Source organism: Poromitra crassiceps (genome assembly GCF_964638095.1).
Source record: "Poromitra crassiceps genome assembly, chromosome: 15".
NCBI classification, from domain to species: Eukaryota; Metazoa; Chordata; class Actinopteri; order Beryciformes; family Melamphaidae; genus Poromitra; species Poromitra crassiceps.
This window is the reverse complement of record NC_139634.1, coordinates 27,430,177-27,457,901: the sequence shown is the minus strand read 5'-3', so window position 1 is coordinate 27,457,901 and position 27,725 is coordinate 27,430,177. Positions and strand designations below refer to the sequence as shown.

At 40.2% G+C, this 27,725-nt stretch overlaps 1 protein-coding gene across 2 annotated transcripts in view; it reads right to left on the bottom strand.

Moving 5' to 3' along the window:
* LOC310789917 (ecto-NOX disulfide-thiol exchanger 2-like) overlaps window positions 1–27,725 on the bottom strand; it is a 224,687-nt gene that overhangs the window by 4,588 nt on the left and 192,374 nt on the right. For both annotated transcript variants that reach the window (XM_083651635.1, XM_083651636.1), the window contains 3 exons: window positions 26,093–26,280; window positions 6,855–6,995; window positions 786–842 (listed from right to left, as the gene is read on the bottom strand). In XM_083651635.1, coding sequence (XP_083507761.1) covers window positions 786–842; window positions 6,855–6,995; window positions 26,093–26,280 — 386 coding nt within the window. The remainder of the gene's footprint in view (window positions 1–785; window positions 843–6,854; window positions 6,996–26,092; window positions 26,281–27,725) is intronic.

Genomic DNA, 27,725 nt, shown 5'->3' with positions numbered 1-27,725 from the left:
AATTATTTTCTATCAAAATGTTTTCAGATTTTCTCCACAACTGCACTTGGCCAGTTCCCCCTGCTGTCCTGGTCGTTGCTCCAGCCTCAAACTTCCAAGATTGGAATTTGGAAACCTCATTAGTGTTTTTCTTGCACCTGTGTTTATTCTGCCTTTTCGACACAAAATGGCCCCCGTGAAAAGGGTCTATCGTAGACTAGCTATATGCTTCCTCCGATATAAGCCGCTGCTTTTCATCTGACAGCGAGGAGTTTCACTGGCAGGACGTAGTGTGTGGGAGGATCACACTATTCCCTCCAGTTCTCCTCCCCCCGCGAACAGGCGCCTCGACCGACCAGAGGAGGCTGTATCTGCGGCTTCCCACCAGCAGACACGGCCAATACGGTCTGTAGTAACGTCTCACCAAGCCGAAGTACCGCTACCGGAAATTGAACCCGGGTGTCCGTGGTGGTAGGCAAGGCGAGTGCTTTTACCTCTACATGACCTCAACACCACCCAAACACCCTTGTACTGGTCAATACTGTGTGTGTGTGTGTGTGTGTGTGTGAGTGTGTGTGTGTGTGATGATTCATGCGTGATGGGAGTCAAGGAACTGACTCCCATTTCTTAGCTCAGCCATGTCTGGGTGATTTATTCAATGACAAATAAGGAGCCAGTGAATTGGATTGGCCTGTAATGATCTGTCATGTCACTGTAAGAGGTGAGAGAGGAGGAGAGGAGCGACAGAGGATGAAAGAGGAAGGGAGAATGAAGACACAAAAGACACATTTGGAGAGGACTCTTACACTGGCTTGATCAGCGCTCTCCTCATTGCCTGTATCATCTCTCGTTGACGTCTCCAGCTGCAGTACATTAGAAACATGTGAGGATAAGGCAATGAGAAACAAGGCACCCGCTAATGTAGTCAGACTTGCATTTACTCATAAACACACAATCACCAAAGCACCGTTTCTTTTTAGAAGAATAATGGCTGGGGAAAAAACACGCCCTGTTGAATCAACTAAACAAAGAGCAGAGACAATCAACTCCATATGAACTGACTCATAGGTACAAAACACGCGCCTCATAAATCTGTGACAATGCACAGAGCTTTTCTGTGTAGTGTGATTTCTGGGAAATATACTACATATGGAAAGAAAAAGAGGAGCGCCACTAGATTGTCATGTTAATAATAATCACAACAACAGCAAGGTTAATAGTGACAGTGACCTGTATTGACAGCTTGGTGACAGCAGGGACAGATATGGACCAGTGGTGGTGAACTGATGGCATGAGTAGATCTGTTCCAACATGGCGAATCAGCCCACAATGAGCACTAACCTACAGGGAAGCTCCCCCTGCAAGACTGATTTCTCTTTCTCATTTTAATGAGACTGCCTCTAATGATTCATGTGTGCACCTATGCATGGATTAAATAACCATATTTCCCATGGATCAGTCCTGCGGGGGAGACGTCTCAGCACACCGCCGTGCCACATTCTAATCAAAGTTGTCGTCGCCATTAAAGCGCATATTGACAACTCTGCCACTCTGGAGGATCTGAAGGAAGAGGTCGGCTCCAGAATGACTAATTCACCTCTGTGTTGCATGAAAGCCTGTCGTCTGCTCATACAACTCTGCTGCAATAACATAAGCCATCGCACACAGAGGAGCTCGCTGCACGCTTTGAGAGCCTCATATTAGTATTATCATTATCCAATTAAATAGGTGATTGAACCTAATTTTAATGACAGCCCTTCCGCTTATCTTACTGAGCCAGAAGGAACATTAACAAACATTAGCAGTGGAATACTGGGGATACAGGGACAACACCCGCAACATTAGCAAACTGACGATATGTCTAATGGAGAAAAATGACCCATGAAAGTTGGCTGATTTGAAATGGTTTAATAAGATTGTAGATCCTGTGGGAACTGTACAGTTATGTAGCGGTGTGCCCTTGTAGTAATGCAGCCACGAAACAATTACAGCCAATATTAGCTGGTGATTTGTTGGAGAAACATGTCTAAATGTAAAACAGGCAAGCTGCACATTCAGACAAATGACAATTGTGATATTGTGATTGATGACTAATGTAGCGAGACTGGCTATACAGTAGCTGGTGATGTGGCCATTTATATACCAGGTGTGAGACAACAACAATAGTCAATGGGCTACATGCACAACTCCACTACTTCCTGAAATTAGTACAGCTTCTTTATTTCCTGTCATCACTATTGGATGAACTGATTAATGTCAGGTGTGCTGCAGTCACAACAATGATCAGGCACACCTGATTAATCAGTTCATCCAATAGTGTAGGACAGGAAATAAAGAAGCTGTACTAATTTCAGGAAGTAAAAAAAGTTGTGCATGTAGCCTATTCTGGTGCAGGTAACATCTCTCTGGCGAGATGTTCATACGGCTAGCAACCAGATCTCTTAGGCCATGTCCACACGGAGACGGAAGCTATCTTTTTTTTTTTCGTTTCAGAAAAGTTTTCCATAAACATGGAAACGTTTCAAGAAATGTGTGTATCCACATGAAACCACTGAAACCGCTGTAGAATAACAGAGAAAGACAATCTCGTCAATAATGGCATACAACCTTTAGGGGCGCACAGTCTATAATGTGTATCTCACTGTAGCAGCAGCTTAAACCCTTGGCTTTGCGGGGAGGTTTGCCATGTCGATGAATAAAATGATGAAACCTACAGTATACAGGCAAATGCAGAGCTGTTCAGCAGGGCTGATGGTCTCCCTGTAGCCTACAATATAGAACGTTAACTATCGGTGACATTCCTGATATCATCCACTTCCATGATCTTTAGACATGTTGCAAACACATCCCAGCGTATTGGCCGCTCCTGCACATCACAGCACAGGCTAAATGATGCAACATAAATATACATTATATAAACTCATGGCATAAATGTGTTTTTATTGGAAAAAGTCGCGTCAAGTAAGCTAAAGTCTTGTTGGAGTGGACACGAGCGGATATCACAGACATCACAGTGCAACCGCGTGTTCCTCAAACCTCTCACTTCCCTATTCACGTTGTATTTACGAGGGCTATATATAGGGCAAGAGAGTATGTTGGTTACACTCAGGGTTTAGATTTCATTTCATTTCATTTTGTCCAATATTAAAATATTCCAGAATTGCATGTTGTATTAAAAATAAATATAATTTCTATCTAACACGTTAAGCCTGATTTTGTTTGTGTTATTGTAAAAATGTAGCCGCCGCTAAGCCTTCTGGGAAATATCCGATGAAGGGAGGGGAGGGGTGGATGGGTAGAGTCAGCTGTGTGGAGCCCTGAGGATGTTGTAGGCTACACGCTGTTCTCCGTGTCCACTTGTTGCTGACGGTGATAATAGAGGAGCATTATATTTTGCTGCAAGATCCCCACTGCTGTAGCACGAACGTTACTGCCATGATTGTTATTGTTGCTGGTGGAGAGAGGTGGGGCTATGGCGTCATCGTTTCAGGAAAGATGCGTATGGGTTGTAAACACGGAAATGCAAGGGTGGCGTCTTCAGATTTAATCACTCTGGGACCCGTTTTGAAAAATTAGCGTATACGGCCAGAACGTATAGTCCCAGAACGCGGTTCCATCTGGACGAAACGGCTATATGACAAAAAACTTTAGCGGATACACCTAAAGTCGTCTCCGTGTGGACATGGCCTTAGTTCCTGTCTGTTTGTAAATGTTACCAAATTGATTGTTTCTTGTAATGCCAATTTTGTTGTAGCCATACGATATATTCAGTAATGAGAGCATGTGATTGGCCGATGGTGGTCGATGCCACATGGAGGTTCAGCTGCAGGCAACTAGTCATTGCTGACAAACAGGGAAACAATTTGGATGTGGTGACCTTGCTCAACATGTTTCGAGTTGGGAAATGAATCAATTTCCTCTGAATGTTTTCTTTCTTTTCTTTTTTGCGGCAATGGGAATACACGGTTCAATACCAGCAGCCAAACAGAACAACAGAATACACAACCACCAAACAGACTAAACAGAATAAGAGGACGGAAAAACATGCTGTCTGGTAGAGGAGCCCACACTGGGTGAATACCTGCTGCCTGCACTTAGTCTGAATGGCAAGCTATTAGTGGTAGGACCTGAACTTTTGGATCTGAATAGCCTCTTCTTCACAGACATGTGAAGAAGAGGAAGAAGATACCTCTCTCGTATGGTACAGCCAACAAAGCAGCAATGTAATAGCACTATTCATGTGAGTGATTGGATCTTGCTACTGGAAAATATGAACAATGTATCATGCCCCGCCCCAAAACAATGTAGAGAAAATGGTTAAACATCGCCAAAGTTTCAAATAATGAGGTAAACGTATGTGAAGTTATTAGAATTATTTTGCAGGATTTCGTCTGCTCTGAATGTGAGGTTACGTGATTTGAATGAGAACACAGGGTCTAGGTGATGTCAGATAGAACCTTATGTCTGATTGGTCATCGGTCCAGCCCCCTTCACTGGTCAAACCATAGTGTTCAAACCATACCCAAACAATGGGATCCTATGGAACCAGCCTTGAGTGCATGATGTCACAATTCACTCTAGCAAACTTTACAGGCTATACGTTTATTTTTTACAAATACACACATTTTAAAGCTGTGACAGTTCACACAACTTGTGAAAAAAGGCGAGACACGCACATCCAAAACCTGTGTAGGGCAGGTGCTGAGCTCGAGGCAAGAATACAGAAAATAAATAAAGCTCGCACACTGCAGAGGCTCCAGTTTGGGTGTTTTTTATTTGACACCGGTGGTTACGTTTCGGGCAGCATAGTCTGAGGAAGGGCATGCTGCCCGAAACGTAACCACCGGTGTCAAATAAAAAACACCCAAACTGGAGCCTCTGCAGTGTGCAGTTCACACAACTTGAACACCACATATATTATACAAAAAACCCTTCAGCTACTTCTGCTCTCACTCACAATGTCAAAATATAAGCGATGCGATGTATAGTTTTTGAGATATTAACGTTTGTTTGACAACTCTTTTTCACAGTTTTCGTTTTCATTTCGTTTTTATGACGAAGGGGCTGCTTGCTGCTCACCTATTTCGGGTTTCAATAGATGATAGAATGATTTTAGTAAACATATAGGATGTGAAAAGCTATTTAAATACTTTTTAAATTTGTTTTTTAGTTGTGAGACAGCAGTTTGTACCAATCCCGGAGATTGGCCTACTCTGTCAGACCACTTGCCTGTTTGTAGCGTGCTGCAGACAGCACACATCACCCCGGCCGTGTCTGCCTCACTACGCTCTTCTCTGTCGACATGACCAGATATCAAGCAGGCTAGATATCCGTCGAAACCTCTGTGACTGATCGGTGAGTGGTCGGGGGAGCTCACCCACTCGCGTCTGTGAACAGTTCACACTTAACAAGCGAGCACCGAGCCAACGTGATTTGCCTCTGATCAGGGGGGGGGGGTTGTCGCCGAGCTCCAAAAACAGCTCGCCGAGGGCTCGGAACGCATAGTCTGAACTCACCATTAGGGTGGAGCACACGTATTACAGGCTGGAGGATAACCTGGAGGCTTTCAGAACAGCATGGAGCTTGGGGGGTGTTGTGTACTATACAGGGTGATGATGGCTCCTCGTCATTTGGGTTTTGATGTTGATTGACCTAACTTATTCTGGCCCATGTGTATGCGTTTGCTTGTAAATGATTTATGGGTACATTTCAATGTGTGGGTGAGTGAGTGTGTGTGCGCGGACGGGTGTGCGAATGGATACGCTATACTGTTTTTTGCTTTTTGTTCACCTCCCCCTTTACTGTTCTTGATGGTCATCATCTTGCTTGCTGGCCATTTTATGTGTCTTTTGGCTGGGCTGTTCATCTCCATTGTTTCAGGCCTGCATTGAGTGTAGTTTCCATGGTGGACTGATTAAATAAAGGGTTCCTAAAATTCAAATTCTTTTTCACAGTCGTTTGTGCTGTCAGCTAAAGAGTCAAACGGAGCGTTCCAGACAGAGACTGAGCTGAGAGGCTGCATAAAGGGACAGTACAAGATAAATAAGGAGTTATTTGAAGTGTGAATCATGCAAAGCTACTCTAGTGGAGCCTTAGAATAAAATAATAATAAATTATATTAGCATAATAGGGCCCCTTTAAAGAAACCGAAGAACTGTCAAAAAAACAGCTGCTTTACATACAAATGATGGCAAAAAGTCATTGAAATTAAAATTTGGTGGAATGGCTGTAAAGTGTTTCCTAGGATACACACTGCTGTAGAATAATAAAACTAGAACGAAGCAGAAATCATTAAATATAATTTTGGAGAGCCACTTAAAACTTACAAGCTTTAATATCTACTTTTGGAACGGAAATAATACATTTAAAGACTGTATTATACTGTGTGTTATATGAGAATTAATTACAGTAAGTTTCCTGAGAGGAAAATGGGAACAGTGATTCAAGTTAGAAATTAGCTCTTTCACTGTGGCTTCTCTCCCACAATGTTTATAAAAATGCTTCCAAATATACCAGTTATTTTGGCATATCTGAGTAGCTTAGAAATAGGTTCTAGACAATTTCAAAGAATTGTTATTTGAGTCATTTTTCTCTACCCAAAACTACATAATTCAGGCTCCTCATTCTCTCCTCTGGTTTACAATGAGATATTTCTGTGATATGTTTCATGTGTTGAAACTCATTTTGAACTAATTTCTTTCTGATTAAAGTGCAGATATAGTATACTTCACTCTCAGACACTGAGTTACCTATAACAACATCAAACTTTTCAAAAAACAAAAACATACTCATGAACAAAATGGTCTTTGGTGGAGTCTTCCTCTTTCCCCCTCATAATAGAGCTGACAGATGTGTGTGTGTTTCCTCCAACTAACCTGTGGTGTGTGTGTGGTTGGGAGGTTCTCCAGTCCTTCCTTGAGCGTCTGGACTTGGGCCGTCAGCTGCTGTTTGTCCTCCACACTCTTCTCAAGCTCCGCCTCCCGCTCTTTTAACTCCTCCCTCATTTTCAACAGTTGCTAAAAACAGGAGAACAGTGTGCCACTAATGTTATTATGTACTAGCTAATTATTACTACAGTATGCTACCCTCATATTCAACAATTTCTCCAAATGGAGTAGAAGTTGTTGATATTCAGCATCAAACCCTTACGGGTCAATTGAACCTCAGCAGTTGCTACAAAAGAGCCGTCACTGATGCCAGTCAAATGACTTGATTGAATGACCGCCACAGACTTGAATGGTGGCATCATGCAACGGTGATGCTGAAAACATTTTGTAGAGTGAAAACAGATTGCTAGTGCTTCTAACATTTTCTTCACTACAGTCAAAAGTTTCAGTCAAAAGTAAAGACATGAAAATTACAAAAAAACACAAATGGAATTCTTCAGTGACCAAAAAAGTGTTAGTAGTAGTGTAGGGTTAGCACCCCTTGAAAAACAAAATAATAATATTTTTTTAGAACTTCCTCAATAGGGCACTTCCGCTTTTTTGAAAAGGGGAAGTGATTTCTTTTGGGTAAAAATCAATTTCTCAGTACTTCCGCAAAGGGCACTTCTCCATTTTTTAGGGTTAGGGTTAAAAAACACTTTTCTTGTGGAAAGTGGTTATTTCAATAGTTCTGCAAAGTGTACTTCTCCATTTTTTAGGGTTAGGGTTAAAAAACACTTTTCTTGTGGAAAGTGGTTATTTCAATAGTTCTGCAAAGTGTACTTCTCCATTTTTTTGTCTTGTGCTTAAAAAACACTTTTCTTGTGGAAAGTGGTTATTTCAATAGTTCTGCAAAGTGTACTTCTCCATTTTTTTGCCTTGTGTTTTTAAATCACTTTTCTTGTGGAAAGTGGTTATTTCAAAAGGCCTCCAAAGGCCACTTCCCCATTTTACCCCATAACACAGCTCACGACAAATACCACCGTTTTTTTGATCTCGGGGGAAATACATTTGAGCAATCATTATGCAAACCCAGCTGGATCATTTATACTGTCTACAGTTTTTTGATCTCGGCCAAATACATTTGGCCCACTTTAGAGCTACTAAACTAGCCTACAGATTTCTCTATCTCAGGCCCCTCACCAAGACAGATATCTCTGCTTGCTCACTGTCTGTTGATGTTTTCTCTGACTCAACCGGCCCCCAGGTTCCCCTTTCCACCCCCTCCCCCACGTGACGTTGTCTATTACCACGGCCGGTGTTCTGTCGATTTCACAATCTCTGACTCACCCAGGCTTCCCCTGCCAGCCCCTCCCACCCATCCCCCACATGACATTGTCTATTACCACGGCCGGTGTTCTGTCGATTTCGCAATCACTTCCGTTTTAAATAAACTTGTTTGTTTTTTGACCGTCAGGTGGGGGGCGTTCCCGGCAGCACGTAACGCCCCTTGAAAGCTACGAATAGCAGCGAGATCAGGTGGGCGTTCCCGGCAACACGTAACACCCCTTGAAAGCTACGAATAGCGGCGAGATCAAGTGGGCGTTCCCAGCAACACGTAACGCCCCTTGAAAGCTATGAATAGCTGCTTGCTCACGTATTTCTCTGACTCACCCATAGAGCCCCCACAGTTTTTTCCTCCCATGCCCCACTTATATGTATGTACAATACAATGTACAATGTATCCACCATTCAAATATTCCATATTTGCATGTTGTGCATGCAAATATTCCATAATTGCATGTTGAGCAGGCTATCTTAGCTAGTATAGCCTACTAATGTATAGCAAAGCATTCTGGGTATTCCCAAGGCTATTCTGTAGATTCCATCCGGGCAACACACACACACACACACACACACACACACACACACACACACACACACACACACACACACACCACCCACCCACCCACTCACACACATATTCACAGCCAGCCACAAACACACGCACCCACAAATTCACAGGTAAACATGACACACTGAAACATTCCAGATCACATCCCAGGTCACAGATTTTTCCCACTCCGGATCCAATTGTGACATCACCATTATGTTTTTTTTGATAGGCTATAAGCCTATTAAGCTTTGAATTAAATATGATCAATACAGATTGAGGTTTCAATTTCAGGTTTGAATTGAAAACGATTGAATACAGACTATGGTGTATGACTATGCCGTTTGCCCTGTCTCCCTTATCGTCGTAATGCATTATGGGTAGTCAGATACTACCGGTACTTTGGCTAATGTATCAGCTAACGCTACTTACTTTGCATTACAGTAAAACGCCACTGAATGACCAAATTGATGCATTGATAAAAGTTAGTTTGTTGTTTATGCGTATGCAATAACGGATGCGTTATTATATTTACTGGAATACATACACACGCCAGCCTATGTGTCCTATCAGAGTTTGTTACGTTATTGTACAGCATTTGGTTCAAACACAGCTGCATCACTATACGTGTGAGCGTAAGTATTAATGGTTTACAACTTGTTTGTGCTGTACAGCATTTGGTTCAAACATATGGCGACATTGAATCAGTGTTAGCTTAGCGCTAGCTAGCTAGCATACACTACGATCTGTAGAATTGGCCTGGTCTTGGTCGATATGACCAAAAATTGATATAACGTTACAGTAGCATGGACCCCTCTCGTTTTTTATTACAGTTGAAGATTTCACAAATCTCAACCACTCTCAATCTTGGTACAACCCAGACCCCGGATATCCGTGACCTACGGGTATTATTTCAAAATATAGAATATGGAACGTGAACAAACATCTTAGTTTTATTTTTCGTATTTTTATATGATTATTTTAATAGTTACTAACTATATTATTATATAACTAACTAGTCCTCCTCACAGAATTGGTTAATTTACTGTGAGACTTTATGTTTTGTAGACAAGCACCAAGTATATATAATAATAATAATAATGGTATATAATAATAATAATCTTTGTAATACAATTGTTATAAAATTAAAACGTATAGCACACTTACAATATGTTTGTTGTATGTATTACAACTTAATTCAACTTGGTCTCCCCCCACATCTCCTCTTCTCTTCTCTCCTCTCCACACCTCACCCCCTCCTATCTCCTCTCCTCCCCCCTCCTCTCCTCTCCTCTCCTCTCCTCTTCTCTCCTCTCCCCACCTCTCCTCCCCTCACGTCTCCTCTCCTCTCCTCACCTCTCCCCTCTCTTCTCCTCTCCTTACAAGCCTATAGATGAGGGGTTTCAGACAATGTGTCCATTGTTACAATATTGTCAACAAAAATAGCACTAGTCTAAATAACATAACTTAATTCAACTTTTCTTACTACACATTCCAAACATTAACACACATCAAACACAACAACTCTTTTCTTACTACACTTTTCAAACATTAACACACATCAAACACAACAACTCTTTCTTACTACACTTTCCAAACATTAACACACATCAAACACAACAACTCTTTCCCACTACACTTTCCAAATGTTAACACACATCAAACACAACCACTCTTTCTTACTACACTTTCCAAACATTAACACACATCAAACACAACAACTCTTTCTTACTACACTTTCCAAACATTAACACACATCAAACACAACAACAACTCTTTCCCACTACACTTTCCAAACATTAACACACATCAAACACAACAACAACTCTTTCTTACTACACTTTCCAAATGTTAACTGCATACATAATGTTATGTCTCGAAAGACAAGAGCTATGTAGCCTACTTTAAATCAGATCACTCCGGTGTACAAACATACATTGGTTGTCTAATAAAGTTTTACAAATCAATTATTTTGGTTGTCAACCATTGTTAAACGAAACTTAGTAGTTGTAAACTAAGTAGTTGTATCGATAAAGACTCTAATCGTTAAGCAGTCTCGAAAGTGGGGTCAATATCAATCTACAATCTAGATTGATTTGATTCACTAATTTGGCGTTCTCTCATGCAAAATATCCAACATCCAATATCCAGAAGTAGTGATTACTACACAGAAGTAACTTTAGTTCCACCATTTGCTATTTGCTTCAAACATAATTTGGATCAGTTGTAACTTTGGCCATTTCTAACAATTTCTAGACAGTGAATTTACACAAGCACTTGAGTGAAATTCATAGTACCTATAGGGACTGTGATTGAATGAACGCAGATTGTCAGATTTGTATACCAAACCCTTATCCTGGTGCCTGCAAGGGTCGGCTGTACCACTAATGTCAGCCACTATGTGTAAATGTGTTACAATATTGGGCTGGTTTCATAGACCTGGCCCAAAAGTACATACATACATGTTAGTTAGTCATAATAGTCAAACATGTTTTTTCATGTTCAGACTTGGTGAAATGTGTGTTCCATATATACATGTTAGTTAGTCATAATAGTCAAACATGGTTTTTCATGTTCTGATGTGCTGAAATGTTTTACACGTCACGTAAAACAGTTTTTAAAACAGTTAATTAGCCTACACAATGTGTTATTTCAGGTTATTGTAAGTTATTGCATAGTTGCAATCTTTCATACTTACATACTTACAAGTGGGTTGTTTTTTAATGGCATGTGATTTGCGGTTCTAATTACCCAATGTGTAAGGTGATTGTCAATTGTCAATTGTAAATTGTCAATTGTGTAAGGTGATTGTGATGTCAGGTGATTGTAAGTGTGTCATACATACCTACAAGCCTTCATATCAGTTGGCTGTGTCAGTGATTTTCTGTACCTCTTGGTGCGTCAGCATTGTCTTTGTCAGGCTTAGAAGCAATGTCTAAACAGTAAACAGTTTATGACAAGTGGTGGCAGCATGCTATGCTACTACACAAGACGTGTTATGGTACATAAATAATATGTAGCGTGTAATAATCTGAAGAACTCTGTCAGAGTTCTACTCTGTCATTATTTTTACATTTGACTTTGAGAACTATAATGAACTGTTAGTCTCTGTACTGATGTACAAAAGTAACAAGATTGAGGTTGTGAAATCTTCAACTGGAATAAAAAACTGGATATAATATAACTGAATCAGTTAGGCCAAATTATTATCAGTCAGGTCGGTAATGACCGGGGGAAATTATATGATTATTGTCCATTGTGTGTGTAGGATACAACTTTGTTTATCATTCTACCCCCTCGCACTATACAGTCTGTATTTAACTCAACACACTGTACCTGCCCCTTGACCTCGGAGGGGCTCTTCTGTCAACGGGTCTGAGGCAAGGTGTGGTGATCACAAGCATTGGCATAAATATTGTGACAATGAAATTGGTAAATTGGTTAAGCAAAGCAAGTAATGCTTATGTAATGTAGTTTGTAAGATGTATTTTACAAGATATTTTCTGAGATTTGGTTATATTAACTTATTATTTATATTATTATTCTATTATTATTATTCTAATTATTATCTACTATTATTCTAATTATTATATTATTATATTATATTATTATTATTATTATTAGGGGTTATTATGTATATTAACTATACATATTAAAGTATAGATGATTGTTTTGCCCACCTTATCAAAACAAATGTACAGCATATTAAAGTATAGATGATTGTTTTGCCCACCTTATATGGTTGCCTTATCAAAACAAATGTATAGCATGTTAAAGTTTTAAATAAAGTCAAGTCAAGTCAAATCCAACAGGTCTTAATGTCAATTAATTTAGCTTTAACGTGTTTTTTGAAACACACACACACACACACCCACACATTGACCCCTCTCATATATACGTAACTGCCTATAACTGTACATATATTCCTTTCACACACACTTTTCAAAATAGACACTCTTTCATATTATGATTCATAGTGATTCTTGTTTGTTTTATGTGATCCCGGTTTTTAAGCAAACCGGATCCAGTTTTCCTTGTATGTGTACATCCTGTACAAGGCACATCCTGTACAAGGCACATCCTGTACAAGGTACATACTACATTGGACTCAATGATTCACAGATGTATCAAACAAATGTATGTTTTACTGATACAAATGACCAAATTACCACAAATTCAACATGTAATGCCATTTTCTCAATAATTTTGGTCAAAACATTTGGTGTGACCCAAGATCAGTCCTTGTAACGAGGACCTTCACTGGTGTATAGCCAGACTTGGCACATTTGGTGTGACCCAGATCAGACATTGTAATGAGGACCTTGTTATCACTGGTGTATACCCAGACTTGGCACATTGGATGTGGCCCAAGATCAGTCCTTGTAATGACTTGATCAAAAATATTACAGACAATATATATATATATATATATATATAGTAAATATAATTGTATAATATATTCAAAGTATTGTTAATTGTTAATTATTATTATTCAAAAACCTGAAAATACTGTAAATACTGTAAATAAACTAAAACTAAAACTTGGAACTTGTACTGTGTGTTAATTTAATGTGTTTTTGAAACACACAACCACATATAAAATCTCAAGTGAGATTTTGAGAAAGAAAAAAGAGGAAAAAAAAAAAAAAAAAAAAAAAAAAAAAAAAAAAAAAAAAAAAAAAAAAAAAAAAAAAAAAAAAAAAAAAAAAAAAAAAAAAAAGTTTAAAGTATATAAACCCTTCCCAGCTATGTGATTATGTCTAACACATAGAGGCGAAACATGGTACTGAATTGGCTATCCAAATAGCCCGTGGTAAACTAAGTACTTATCAAAGCAACTTATCAAACTCTTCATAACACCCTGACTACTGTAATAGTAGTAATACTGACAGGCTACAATTAGTTCAATTAGTTCAATTAGTTTAACTAAAAGCAAGAAGAGAGGTCACATAACTTTACATCACATAAATTTCACTGTTTTACTGATTTTCACTGATTTACCTTTGTTTATTCTTCATGTGTAAAGCGCTTTGGGTTGCATTTTATGTATGAAAGGTGCTATACAAATAAAAGTTTATTATTATTATTATTATTATTATTATTATAAACAAGCTATTTTGTGCTGGTCTCTATCAAACTTTAACTTTAAAAGTACACTTTGCGTGGAAAACAACTCTTCTCGAGCAGTTTGTGTAATTGTAATTGCATTTACCCACACTGTCCCACAATCAAACCTCTGAAAAATCCTCTCCCACCCTAAACACTAAACCCTAAACCCTAACCATGTTTGGTGGAGACCATTGACGTATATATTAATGGACCAAAAAAGGAGCTCATTGACTTTGACACAGCAAAATGAAGCTCACTTCCGGATATTGTTTCATTTCGTTTGATGGGTTGAATGAATTAAATTGAATGAAATGCGGCCCCCAGCGGCTGCCGGGGGTAGTTTCCGAATTCGCCCTGTCTCCCTTATCGCCGTAATGCATTATGGGTAGTCAGATACTACCGGTACTTTGCCTAATGTAGCGGCTAACGCTACTTACTTTGCATTACAGCATTGCATTACATTGATTTAACTTGATTTTTGATCTAACCCCAGCGCTGGGTAGTTGTTTATAACGTGACTATATTTATAACGCTATAACGTACTCTGTTTTCTGGGGCTGAATCCAATGGTCTGAATACAGAGTTAAATCTGAATACGTTAAATGGTCCACCATGTTATGGACGTTAGGTGTGTGGTATATATATATATATATATATATATATAGTGACGTGTGTCTACTAACATAAGATAACATACGATAATTTACTCGAGTATTACTTGCTACCTGATGCCTTGCGGTGTTCTTACTGTTCTTACTGTTCTTATTATCCGATGTTTGTCGTCAATTTTACTCGAAATGGGGAGGGGCCCGTTGACAGAAGAGGCCCTTTGGCTGATGGGGAGGAGTTTGAGTGTGAATAAGTAGCCGTGCCCCTATACGATTTCTGCACGTTACTAAGCATGGCATGCGTGGAAGGACACGGATGTAACTATGAAAAACGCCACATGCATAGCTTCTACGTTAGGAAGCAGAATAGCGTCATTACGTGGGGACATTCGTGCGGAAAACCCTGTACCATCGAGAAATCGATACAGCAGCTGAGAGTCGGCGCCAATCCCTCTGGGTTGTATCCTCTGATTACCAGAGAGGATGGAAGCATGTTAGCGCCACATGCTCCTTGTGGTGTAGTCAATGTTGACGAAACGCTCACCATCAAGCTGATTAAGTTCGATGACATACCAAAGCATTCTGACAAGCTGCTGTACCCCGACGAGCCGTTGGATAGTTACGTCACATTCTTTGTGAATGTAACGTGGAAAGACAAGGGGCGCCACATGCTAAACAGCAAGGTGTTGAGGAAGATGTCCCAGCGGGAAAAGCTGACTCTGCAAGTGTATGCGCTAAAGGGAGAAAAGCTTCGAGAGGCATTGAATCGGGATGGCCGGTTCACCGACCAGGTGAACCATACCGGGTGTTATCTGAGGGAGGAGCGAGGAGACTGTTCAATATCCCTTTGGGAGTTGGGATGTTTTGTCGACTTTTCCCAGGACCGGCACTACCAATTCTATTACGAGGAGGAAAATATAAAAATAAAAGAGAAAAAAGAAAAAAAAAGAAAAAGAAAAGAGCTGACGCAGGCTGACGCAGGCTCTGTGACGACAACGACCGATGAGCAAGGAGGAGAAGCTCAGCGTAACTGTACGATTATGCCCATGGTGTATTTGAAGACGTAGGTTTGCACCTGTGGTGGCAATATTTTTATATGCAATATATTTTTATTGTATACGGTCCCTGTTCAAATAAACAATAAAGATAATAAAAAGAAATAACTCTTTTTCTGCGTTGTTTTGCCGTCGATACCCCAAACCTCTGGAAATCCCTGACCCTGATCCTGACTCTAACCCTAACCCATGACCAGTTCCCATGGGTAAATGGAGGCTGTGTACGTACAATGGTGAACAATGAGAGTCTGCAACTTATATATTAGAGGAGCAATATTTAGAGGAGCAATATTTAGAGGAATATTTAATTTTAAATTAACATTAGGATTATATTGTGTAATAATGTTATTCATTATTTCATTACAACAGACATTTGTACAACATTAATATTATTAAGAAAAAAAAACAGATTATGATGAGAATCAATTTTATTTTTTATTGGCACAATATACAAGTTACATACAAGGAATTTGTATTTATATTTCCCTCAGTTCATACAGAAAAGCTTCCGAAGCATCCTGCACTCTTGAAGGGGTAGCATGCTGGTGCAGGCTTTTATAATGTTCAGAAAAGTAAAACTGAGCAGTCCATCTGGCTGGTCCAGAGTCAGGGGCGAGTTCGGAGGAGAAGGAAGGTCTTCCGGTGAGTTAGGTGGGGTGGGGAAGAACATTGGTGACGACGACGGGGAACATCCGTACATCAGACGGTTCAACTCTTCAAGGTCTACCTGTGAGGAAGGAGGTGAGGTAGGTGGGGTAATGAAGAACAAGGGTGATGACGACGCGGAACATCCGTACATCAGACGGTTCAACTCTTCTTCCTCCGATTCAGAGTGGCTGTGAGTTGTAATGAAGGACAATGGTGACGGCGACGGGGTCTCCATGATGATATCTGTCTTTTTTATTGTGTAAAATGGTATGAGTCTCTTTTGAATCCGTCTCTTTTATCCTTATGTTGTGATGAGGAGGAGGAGTTAGGTCTAGGGGAGGGCGTGGCGTAGGGATATGGGAGGAGATCATCAAAAATGGCGCTGACCGGAATTTGTTAGAGAACAAATGTGAACAAATGTGAACAAAAAGTAAGATGGAGGGCGTGGCTTTTTAAAAATTGGGTCCTGTTAAACGTTCGGCTAAATCGCCCCTCCCGATCTTCCGTAAAATGTGTGCGGTTATGTCCATGGCGTATTTCTCGCCGTAGGTTTGTTGTATTTGATCTATTGTGGCCAGGATGGCTGCCTTCTTCAAACATCTTCTAGGGATGGTTTGAATTATGTCGATATCATCAGGTAACGTTGCGATAGCAGCTGCCTCATCACAGTCCTCAGGATTCCTTTCTGTATTGCCATCTACAGCTACAGCTGCAGTAGCAGGGCAGGGAGGCCTACGAAAACACTGAATGAGTGTCGTTTGAGTCGTTTGCTTTCGCTTCATTGTGTACCTATCAAATACGGCATCTCCTCCCCTGAGCAACTGTTTTGGTTGGCAGCAAGCAACGTCACAGTTACGTCACGCTCGTCATGTTCGAGTCGGCTCGACGGAAGCCCCTAGGGTTCAAAAGTCCGCACTTTGTAACACCGAGCGCACAGGGTGAATTTTTCTTTTCTCTTTTTTCTTTCTCAAAATCTCACTTGAGATTTTATATGTGGTTGTGTGTTTTCAAAACACATTAAATTAACACACAGTACAAGTTCCAAGTTTTAGTTTTAGTTTAGTTTATTTACAGTATTTACAGTATTTTCAGGTTTTTGAATAATAATAATTAACAATTAACAATACTTTGAATATATTATACAATTATATTTACTATATATATATATATATATATATATATATATTGTCTGTAATATTTTTGATCAAGTCATTACAAGGACTGATCTTGGGCCACATCCAATGTGCCAAGTCTGGGTATACACCAGTGATAACAAGGTCCTCATTACAATGTCTGATCTGGGTCACACCAAATGTGCCAAGTCTGGCTATACACCAGTGAAGGTCCTCGTTACAAGGACTGATCTTGGGCCATACCAAATGTTTTGACCAAAATTATTGAGAAAATGGCATTACATGTTGAATTTGTGGTAATTTGGTCATTTGTATCAGTAAAACATACATTTGTTTGATACATCTGTGAATCATTGAGTCCAATGTAGTATGTACCTTGTACAGGATGTGCCTTGTACAGGATGTGCCTTGTACAGGATGTGCCTTGTACAGGATGTACACATACAAGGAAACTGGATCCGGTTTGCTTAAAAACCGGGATCACATAAAACAAACAAGAATCACTATGAATCACAATATGAAAGAGTGTCTATTTTGAAAAGTGTGTGTGAAAGGAATATATGTACAGTTATAGGCAGTTACGTATATATGAGAGGGGTCAATGTGTGGGTGTGTGTGTGTGTGTTTCAAAAAACACGTTAAAGCTAAATTAATTGACATTAAGACCTGTTGGATTTGACTTGACTTGACTTTATTTAAAACTTTAACATGCTATACATTTGTTTTGATAAGGCAACCATATAAGGTGGGCAAAACAATCATCTATACTTTAATATGCTGTACATTTGTTTTGATAAGGTGGGCAAAACAATCATCTATACTTTAATATGTATAGTTAATATACATAATAACCCCTAATAATAATAATAATATAATAATATAATAATATAATAATTAGAATAATAGTAGATAATAATTAGAATAATAATAATAATATAATAATAATATAAATAATAAGTTAATATAACCAAATCTCAGAAAATATCTTGTAAAATACGTCTTACAAACTACATTACATAAGCATTACTTGCTTTGCTTAACCAATTTACCAATTTCATTGTCACAATATTTATGCCAATGCTTGTGATCACCACACCTTGCCTCAGGCCCGTTGACAGAAGAGCCCCTCCGAAGTCAAGGGGCAGGTACAGTGTGTTGAGTTAAATACAGACTGTATAGTGTGAGGGGGTAGAATGATAAACAAAGTTGTATCATACACACAATGGACAATAATCATATAATTTCCCCCGGTCATTACCGACCTGACTGATAATAATTTGGCCTAACTGATTCAGTTATATTATATCCAGTTTTTTATTCCAGTTGAAGATTTCACAACCTCAATCTTGTTACTTTTGTACATCAGTACAGAGACTAACAGTAGTTCATCATAGTTCTCAAAGTCAAATGTAAAAATAATGACAGAGTAGAACTCTGACAGAGTTCTTCAGATTATTACACGCTACATATTATTTATGTACCATAACACGTCTTGTGTAGAAGCATAGCATGCTGCCACCACTTGTCATAAACTGTTTACTGTTTAGACATTGCTTCTAAGCCTGACAAAGACAATGCTGACGCACCAAGAGGTACAGAAAATCATTCACACAACCAACTGATATGAAGGCTTGTAGGTATGTATGACACACTTACAATCACCTGACATCACAATCACCTTACACAATTGACAATTGACAATTGACAATTGACAATCACCTTACACATTGGGTAATTAGAACCGCAAATCACATGCCATTAAAAAACAACCCACTTGTAAGTATGTAAGTATGAAAGATTGCAACTATGCAATAACTTACAATAACCTGAAATAACACATTGTGTAGGCTAATTAACTGTTTTAAAAACTGTTTTACGTGACGTGTAAAACATTTCAGCACATCAGAACATGAAAAACCATGTTTGACTATTATGACTAACTAACATGTATATATGGAACACACATTTCACCAAGTCTGAACATGAAAAAACATGTTTGACTATTATGATAAACCCATACGGTAGAGGCATATATGTATATATGCAGCACACATATATGTGATGCATGTACTTTTGGGCCAGGTCTATGACACCAGCCCAATATTGTAACACATAGTGGCTGACATTAGTGGTACAGCCGACCCTTGCAGGCACCAGGATAAGGGTTTGGTAAACAAATCTGACAATCTGCGTTCATTCAATCACAGTCCCTATAGGTACTATGAATTTCACTCAAGTGCTTGTGTAAATTCACTGTCTAGAAATTGTTAGAAATGGCCAAAGTTACAACTGATCCAAATTATGTTTGAAGCAAATAGCAAATGGTGGAACTAAAGTTACTTCTGTGTAGTAATCACTACTTCTGGATATTGGATGTTGGATATTTTGCATGAGAGAACGCCAAATTAGTGAATCAAATCAATCTAGATTGTAGATTGATATTGACCCCACTTTCGAGACTGCTTAACGATTAGAGTCTTTATCGATACAACTACTTAGTTTACAACTACTAAGTTTCGTTTAACAATGGTTGACAACCAAAATAATTGATTTGTAAAACTTTATTAGACAACCAATGTATGTTTGTACACCGGAGTGATCTGATTTAAAGTAGGCTACATAGCTCTTGTCTTTCGAGACATAACATTATGTATGCAGTTAACATTTGGAAAGTGTAGTAAGAAAGAGTTGTTGTTGTGTTTGATGTGTGTTAATGTTTGGAAAGTGTAGTGGGAAAGAGTTGTTGTTGTGTTTGATGTGTGTTAATGTTTGGAAAGTGTAGTAAGAAAGAGTTGTTGTGTTTGATGTGTGTTAATGTTTGGAAAGTGTAGTAAGAAAGAGTGGTTGTGTTTGATGTGTGTTAACATTTGGAAAGTGTAGTGGGAAAGAGTTGTTGTGTTTGATGTGTGTTAATGTTTGGAAAGTGTAGTAAGAAAGAGTTGTTGTGTTTGATGTGTGTTAATGTTTGAAAAGTGTAGTAAGAAAAGAGTTGTTGTGTTTGATGTGTGTTAATGTTTGGAATGTGTAGTAAGAAAAGTTGAATTAAGTTATGTTATTTAGACTAGTGCTATTTTTGTTGACAATATTGTAACAATGGACACATTGTCTGAAACCCCTCATCTATAGGCTTGTAAGGAGAGGAGAAGAGAGGGGAGAGGTGAGGAGAGGAGAGGAGACGTGAGGGGAGGAGAGGTGGGGAGAGGAGAGAAGAGGAGAGGAGAGGAGAGGAGAGGAGGGGGGAGGAGAGGAGATAGGAGGGGGTGAGGTGTGGAGAGGAGAGAAGAGAAGAGGAGATGTGGGGGGAGACCAAGTTGAATTAAGTTGTAATACATACAACAAACATATTGTAAGTGTGCTATACGTTTTAATTTTATAACAATTGTATTACAAAGATTATTATTATTATATACCATTATTATTATTATTATATATACTTGGTGCTTGTCTACAAAACATAAAGTCTCACAGTAAATTAACCAATTCTGTGAGGAGGACTAGTTAGTTATATAATAATATAGTTAGTAACTATTAAAATAATCATATAAAAATACGAAAAATAAAACTAAGATGTTTGTTCACGTTCCATATTCTATATTTTGAAATAATACCCGTAGGTCACGGATATCCGGGGTCTGGGTTGTACCAAGATTGAGAGTGGTTGAGATTTGTGAAATCTTCAACTGTAATAAAAAACGAGAGGGGTCCATGCTACTGTAACGTTATATCAATTTTTGGTCATATCGACCAAGACCAGGCCAATTCTACAGATCGTAGTGTATGCTAGCTAGCTAGCGCTAAGCTAACACTGATTCAATGTCGCCATATGTTTGAACCAAATGCTGTACAGCACAAACAAGTTGTAAACCATTAATACTTACGCTCACACGTATAGTGATGCAGCTGTGTTTGAACCAAATGCTGTACAATAACGTAACAAACTCTGATAGGACACATAGGCTGGCGTGTGTATGTATTCCAGTAAATATAATAACGCATCCGTTATTGCATACGCATAAACAACAAACTAACTTTTATCAATGCATCAATTTGGTCATTCAGTGGCGTTTTACTGTAATGCAAAGTAAGTAGCGTTAGCTGATACATTAGCCAAAGTACCGGTAGTATCTGACTACCCATAATGCATTACGACGATAAGGGAGACAGGGCAAACGGCATAGTCATACACCATAGTCTGTATTCAATCGTTTTCAATTCAAACCTGAAATTGAAACCTCAATCTGTATTGATCATATTTAATTCAAAGCTTAATAGGCTTATAGCCTATCAAAAAAAACATAATGGTGATGTCACAATTGGATCCGGAGTGGGAAAAATCTGTGACCTGGGATGTGATCTGGAATGTTTCAGTGTGTCATGTTTACCTGTGAATTTGTGGGTGCGTGTGTTTGTGGCTGGCTGTGAATATGTGTGTGAGTGGGTGGGTGGGTGGGTGTGTGTGTGTGTGTGTGTGTGTGTGTGTGTGTTGCCCGGATGGAATCTACAGAATAGCCTTGGGAATACCCAGAATGCTTTGCTATACATTAGTAGGCTATACTAGCTAAGATAGCCTGCTCAACATGCAATTATGGAATATTTGCATGCACAACATGCAAATATGGAATATTTGAATGGTGGATACATTGTACATTGTATTGTACATACATATAAGTGGGGCATGGGAGGAAAAAACTGTGGGGGCTCTATGGGTGAGTCAGAGAAATACGTGAGCAAGCAGCTATTCATAGCTTTCAAGGGGCGTTACGTGTTGCTGGGAACGCCCACTTGATCTCGCCGCTATTCGTAGCTTTCAAGGGGTGTTACGTGTTGCCGGGAACGCCCACCTGATCTCGCTGCTATTCGTAGCTTTCAAGGGGCGTTACGTGCTGCCGGGAACGCCCCCCACCTGACGGTCAAAAAACAAACAAGTTTATTTAAAACGGAAGTGATTGCGAAATCGACAGAACACCGGCCGTGGTAATAGACAATGTCATGTGGGGGATGGGTGGGAGGGGCTGGCAGGGGAAGCCTGGGTGAGTCAGAGATTGTGAAATCGACAGAACACCGGCCGTGGTAATAGACAACGTCACGTGGGGGAGGGGGTGGAAAGGGGAACCTGGGGGCCGGTTGAGTCAGAGAAAACATCAACAGACAGTGAGCAAGCAGAGATATCTGTCTTGGTGAGGGGCCTGAGATAGAGAAATCTGTAGGCTAGTTTAGTAGCTCTAAAGTGGGCCAAATGTATTTGGCCGAGATCAAAAAACTGTAGACAGTATAAATGATCCAGCTGGGTTTGCATAATGATTGCTCAAATGTATTTCCCCCGAGATCAAAAAAAACGGTGGTATTTGTCGTGAGCTGTGTTATGGGGTAAAATGGGGAAGTGGCCTTTGGAGGCCTTTTGAAATAACCACTTTCCACAAGAAAAGTGATTTAAAAACACAAGGCAAAAAAATGGAGAAGTACACTTTGCAGAACTATTGAAATAACCACTTTCCACAAGAAAAGTGTTTTTTAAGCACAAGACAAAAAAATGGAGAAGTACACTTTGCAGAACTATTGAAATAACCACTTTCCACAAGAAAAGTGTTTTTTAACCCTAACCCTAAAAAATGGAGAAGTACACTTTGCAGAACTATTGAAATAACCACTTTCCACAAGAAAAGTGTTTTTTAACCCTAACCCTAAAAAATGGAGAAGTGCCCTTTGCGGAAGTACTGAGAAATTGATTTTTACCCAAAAGAAATCACTTCCCCTTTTCAAAAAAGCGGAAGTGCCCTATTGAGGAAGTTCTAAAAAAATATTATTATTTTGTTTTTCAAGGGGTGCTAACCCTACACTACTACTAGTGTTCAACAAATCAAAACTGTCTTCTTAGATTCTTTAACTCATTGAGTGCCAGCCACTTTTGGAAAACGGATGCTCCCAGTGCCAGCCCTTTCAGATCGTTTTCAGTGATTTCTCGAGGCCCACAGAATATTGTGTGATATTACTATGTAAACACCGAACACGCCCAAAGAACGATGAGACTCTCTTCTATCATCAGCAAAAAAGAGTTTATTGATATCATTTTCCGTTCTTTAGTTATCAGCCGGAGAAGATAGGTTGATTTCAGCAAAAACAGACGTTTCAAATTAGAAGCTCAGATAATGAGCCTTTTGTGAAATGAAGCATTTCAAGCACATCACTGACTCTGAAGCTAATATTTTCTGATGTAGTGAGACCTCAAAAATAATTTCCTTCAATAAAAGAGCGAAAACAAAGGAATTTTGATGGCAAAATAATATTTTTTAGCTGCAACCAGCAGCGCTGGCCTTCTTGCTGGTCTTGATTTACTGCTGGTGGGCATCAGATATTCTAGCTTGTGTTTTGCCAATCTGTCCATCGAGCCTGCTGTCTGGGTCGGTACGTGTTGTATGGTGCCCTGCGTGCCCCACCCCCCTCAACTGCAAACTCCTCAGTGGGAGTGTCTCTGGTGGCTCTCTGCTGCACGTTTGCTCTGCATGTTTCAAAGTGCGCTACACCCAGCTCTATTTTCACATCGTTCCGCCGTTTTTGTTCGCCGGCTCCCAGCGCTTCCAACTGAGAATGATTTGGCTTTTCAGAAAGACGCTGGTGTCGTGCTCCTTTTCTGGCAACTAATCATGTGGATGGGCTATCGCAGCAGAGACGGAGGGGCTCAATTGTGGCAGCAGATTGGCTGCTGTTCACAGGCACAGCTAACGTTACAGCATTTCCGTTTCCCCACACGGCTTCTTCTACTCTTTTTTCTCATCTTTCTCTAATCCGGAGAGCACTGTCGCCACCTAATGGGTCCGTAAAATAGCTTCTACACCTTCAAAATCCCCCATACTTTTAGAGGAGATGCATCAGGCTTTGATCCACGTCCCACCGTCAAAAAACGCATTTGCCGTCTTTAGACGTCATTGGCACTCTACGTTACTATTTGAATTGACGTCGTTCGACGTCATTGGCACTCAATGAGTTAAAGTAGTCACCCTTTGCCTTTATGGAAAGGCAAAGGCTTGAAATGCATACATCGGCAACAACTTCACCATTAATTTGTCTGATAATCTAATTTCAAGCTAATCATAGTACATTCAATCAGGTGTGTCCAACTTTTGACTGGTAGTGTATGCGTCCAACAAAGAGAGTAGTTCTTGAAATCTTGAAAGACAATACCCACAAAAGTCTGCCAAAATCATCTGAAAATTAACACTCAATGGGATATGCGTGTGCGTGTGCGTGCACGCAACAAATCCATAATAATTCACAAAGAGGAAACTGTCGGGAATGACATGCTGATGATATTTCACAGTACTTTGTGTGGCTGCGTGATACAACATCTGGACATCTGCAATGAGAGGTATATAATTTGACTATCTTCCAATTCATCCATAAATTCCAGCTAATCCTTTCTTAAACACCACGAGAGACATATGTTGGAAAGGTAATCATTTTCTCTCTGCAAACGTGAACAGCGGGGCCTTAATGGATTCTCTTCTTGTGGAGATGAATCGATCATAATTTCCATTACCTGTGACAGCTACCTAAGTGAGGATACAACAAATGCAAGATGGAATCGGTCCACCAGTTCTTTAGAATTAAAACGGTGAAATTTCAAGCTGTCTGAACACTGTGGAAAGTTCATTAGATGAAACTAGAGATAAAGGAGAATAAGACAGCCGATACGACAAATAAGGTTTCAAAATATCAGAAGCCCTTGATGAATAAACTCATGCATGTACTGAGTGAGCTTCACCTTGATGATTCTTCAATTGGCTCTAACTCCTCTTCACTTCCTTGTTTTTCATGTCACACACACCCATACAAGGCACAACCATAGCGGTGTGCTTAACATGGCTGAAGACGGTCCAGAACATTTAGGAGCAAATATATGAAATTCAACACCTTTACAAGGGAAACAATCCAATATCCAATACTTTAAATATCATTTTTCTTTGGATACGAGCTCTGAAAGGATTATAATAGCCTGGTGTTTGTTTCAAAAGGTAGCTATATGCTCTGAGAGTCATAACACACAACCCTCTGATCCCAAGTAACACCTAACCCACTGGTGATGACGTTTGCCTACGGTGGATCAGTGGTTAGCACTCTCGCCTCACAGCAAGGTCGTGGGTTCGAATCTCCACCCCCATCCTTTCTGTGTGGAGTTTGCAGGTTCTTACTGTGTTTGTGTGGGTTTCCTCCGGGCTCCTCCCAGTCTAAAGATATGCTATATTTGTGTAGTAGCATATTGTATATAATCTAGTAAAATGTGTAGTATGTATATGATGTATGTAACCTATCTTGTGTGTAGATATAGGATGTAGTATATGACTGTGATGATGCTATAAAGCCCTTTGAGACATGCTTGTGTGATAAGGGGCTATAAACATAACTGAACTGAACTGTAAAACCAGTGTAAACTTGGACACATTATATTTTCAAGCTGCTCTTTAGAAAAGACTAACAGCGGCACCAGACAGCGGCACCATTTTACAGTAATGCTCCCAGATAACTCTTGGCTTTCCTTTAAAGTGCTGGCTCATGAATAAATGGCAGCGGAGGCATGGAAAATTCAACAGGGTGACCTGGGCGACCTTGTTCTTAAAGTAGAGAGAACCGGCTGCAGAGCAGGCGAGAAGAGGAGATTAAACTCACTGTCCGCCAGTTGATTGAAAAAAGAAGTGTCTGTATGGCTGTGTGTGTGCGTGCGCGCGAGAGTGTGTGTACGCGAGAGTGTGTGTACGCGAGAGTGTGTGTGTGCACACGCGAGTGTGTGTGTGTGTGTGTGTGTTACCTTCTGCATGCCCTGTAGAGCCTGCTGTAAGAAGCTGAGCTGCTGAGAGTGTGTGTTGTCCTCCTCGCTCCTGATTGGCTGGTTCTTGCCCTGTTCCTGCTTCAGCAGTTCCACCTCGTTCCTGTAGGCGTCCAGCTGGCAGCGCAGGGAGTCGTTCTCCTCCTTTAAGGCCTCTGCTTGGGCCACAGCTACACACACACACACACACACACACACACACACACACACACACACACAGAGCAAACTGGGTTTATTAGGGCTTATTATCTGTGCCGCTTGATGTGTGACTCGATTTACACTTCATTAGCAGAGATCATTAGCCAGCCTGGCCTTAGTTTCAAATGAATAATCCAGTGTTGTCAGGATTTAAAAGTTATTCCTGACCCTGCTTAGCTTGACTTGGCCCTGTTGTGTGAAAAGCGTCTATTCCAAATTAAATATCCCTTCGGGGTGAATGTCCATTTAGCAGGAAGTGTTTCAGTCGTGTTAAAGCATCTGAATGAGAGCAGGCATGTGGATAATGAGAAGGTGAACGTTTAAAAATTTCTAAGCGTAGCAACAAGAGGATGTCACCAAAGGTCGAGCTCGAGTCGACTTTATGCAAATTCCAGGCGTCTGGAGCAAGTGATAAAGAGAACGGCAGGTGTCTGTTTGATTGAACTGCCTGTCCTACCAGAGAGAGCATCTAAGATCCGCCTGTCCTACCAGAGACAAAATCTAAGATCTGCCTGTCCTACCAGAGAGAGCATCTAAGATCCACCTGTCCTACCAGAGACAAAATCTAAGATCTGCCTGTCCTACCAGAGAGAGCATCTAAGATCCACCTGTCCTACCAGAGACAAAATCTAAGATCTGCCTGTCCTACCAGAGAGAGCATCTAAGATCCACCTGTCCTACCAGAGACAAAATCTAAGATCTGCCTGTCCTACCAGAGAGAGCATCTAAGATCCACCTGTCCTACCAGAGACAAAATCTAAGATCCACCTGTCCTACCAGAGACAAAATCTAAGATCTGCCTGTCCTACCAGAGACAAAATCTAAGATCCACCTGTCCTACCAGAGAGAGCATCTAAGATCCGCCTGTCCTACCAGAGAGAGCATCTAAGATCTGCCTGTCCTACCAGAGACAAAATCTAAGATCCACCTGTCCTACCAGAGACAAAATCTAAGATCCACCTGTCCTACCAGAGACAAAATCTAAGATCTGCCTGTCCTACCAGAGAGAGCATCTAAGATCCGCCTGTCCTACCAGAGACAAAATCTAAGATCCACCTGTCCTACCAGAGACAAAATCTAAGATCCACCTGTCCTACCAGAGACAAAATCTAAGATCTGCCTGTCCTACCAGAGACAAAATCTAAGATCCACCTGTCCTACCAGAGACAAAATCTAAGATCTGCCTGTCCTACCAGAGACAAAATCTAAGATCCGCCTGTCCTACCAGAGACAAAATCTAAGATCCACCTGTCCTACCAGAGACAAAATCTAAGATCCACCTGTCCTACCAGAGACAAAATCTAAGATCCGCCTGTCCTACCAGAGACAAAATCTAAGATCCACCTGTCCTACCAGAGACAAAGTCTAAGATCCACCTGTCCTACCAGAGAGAGCATCTAAGATCCACATGGATCTG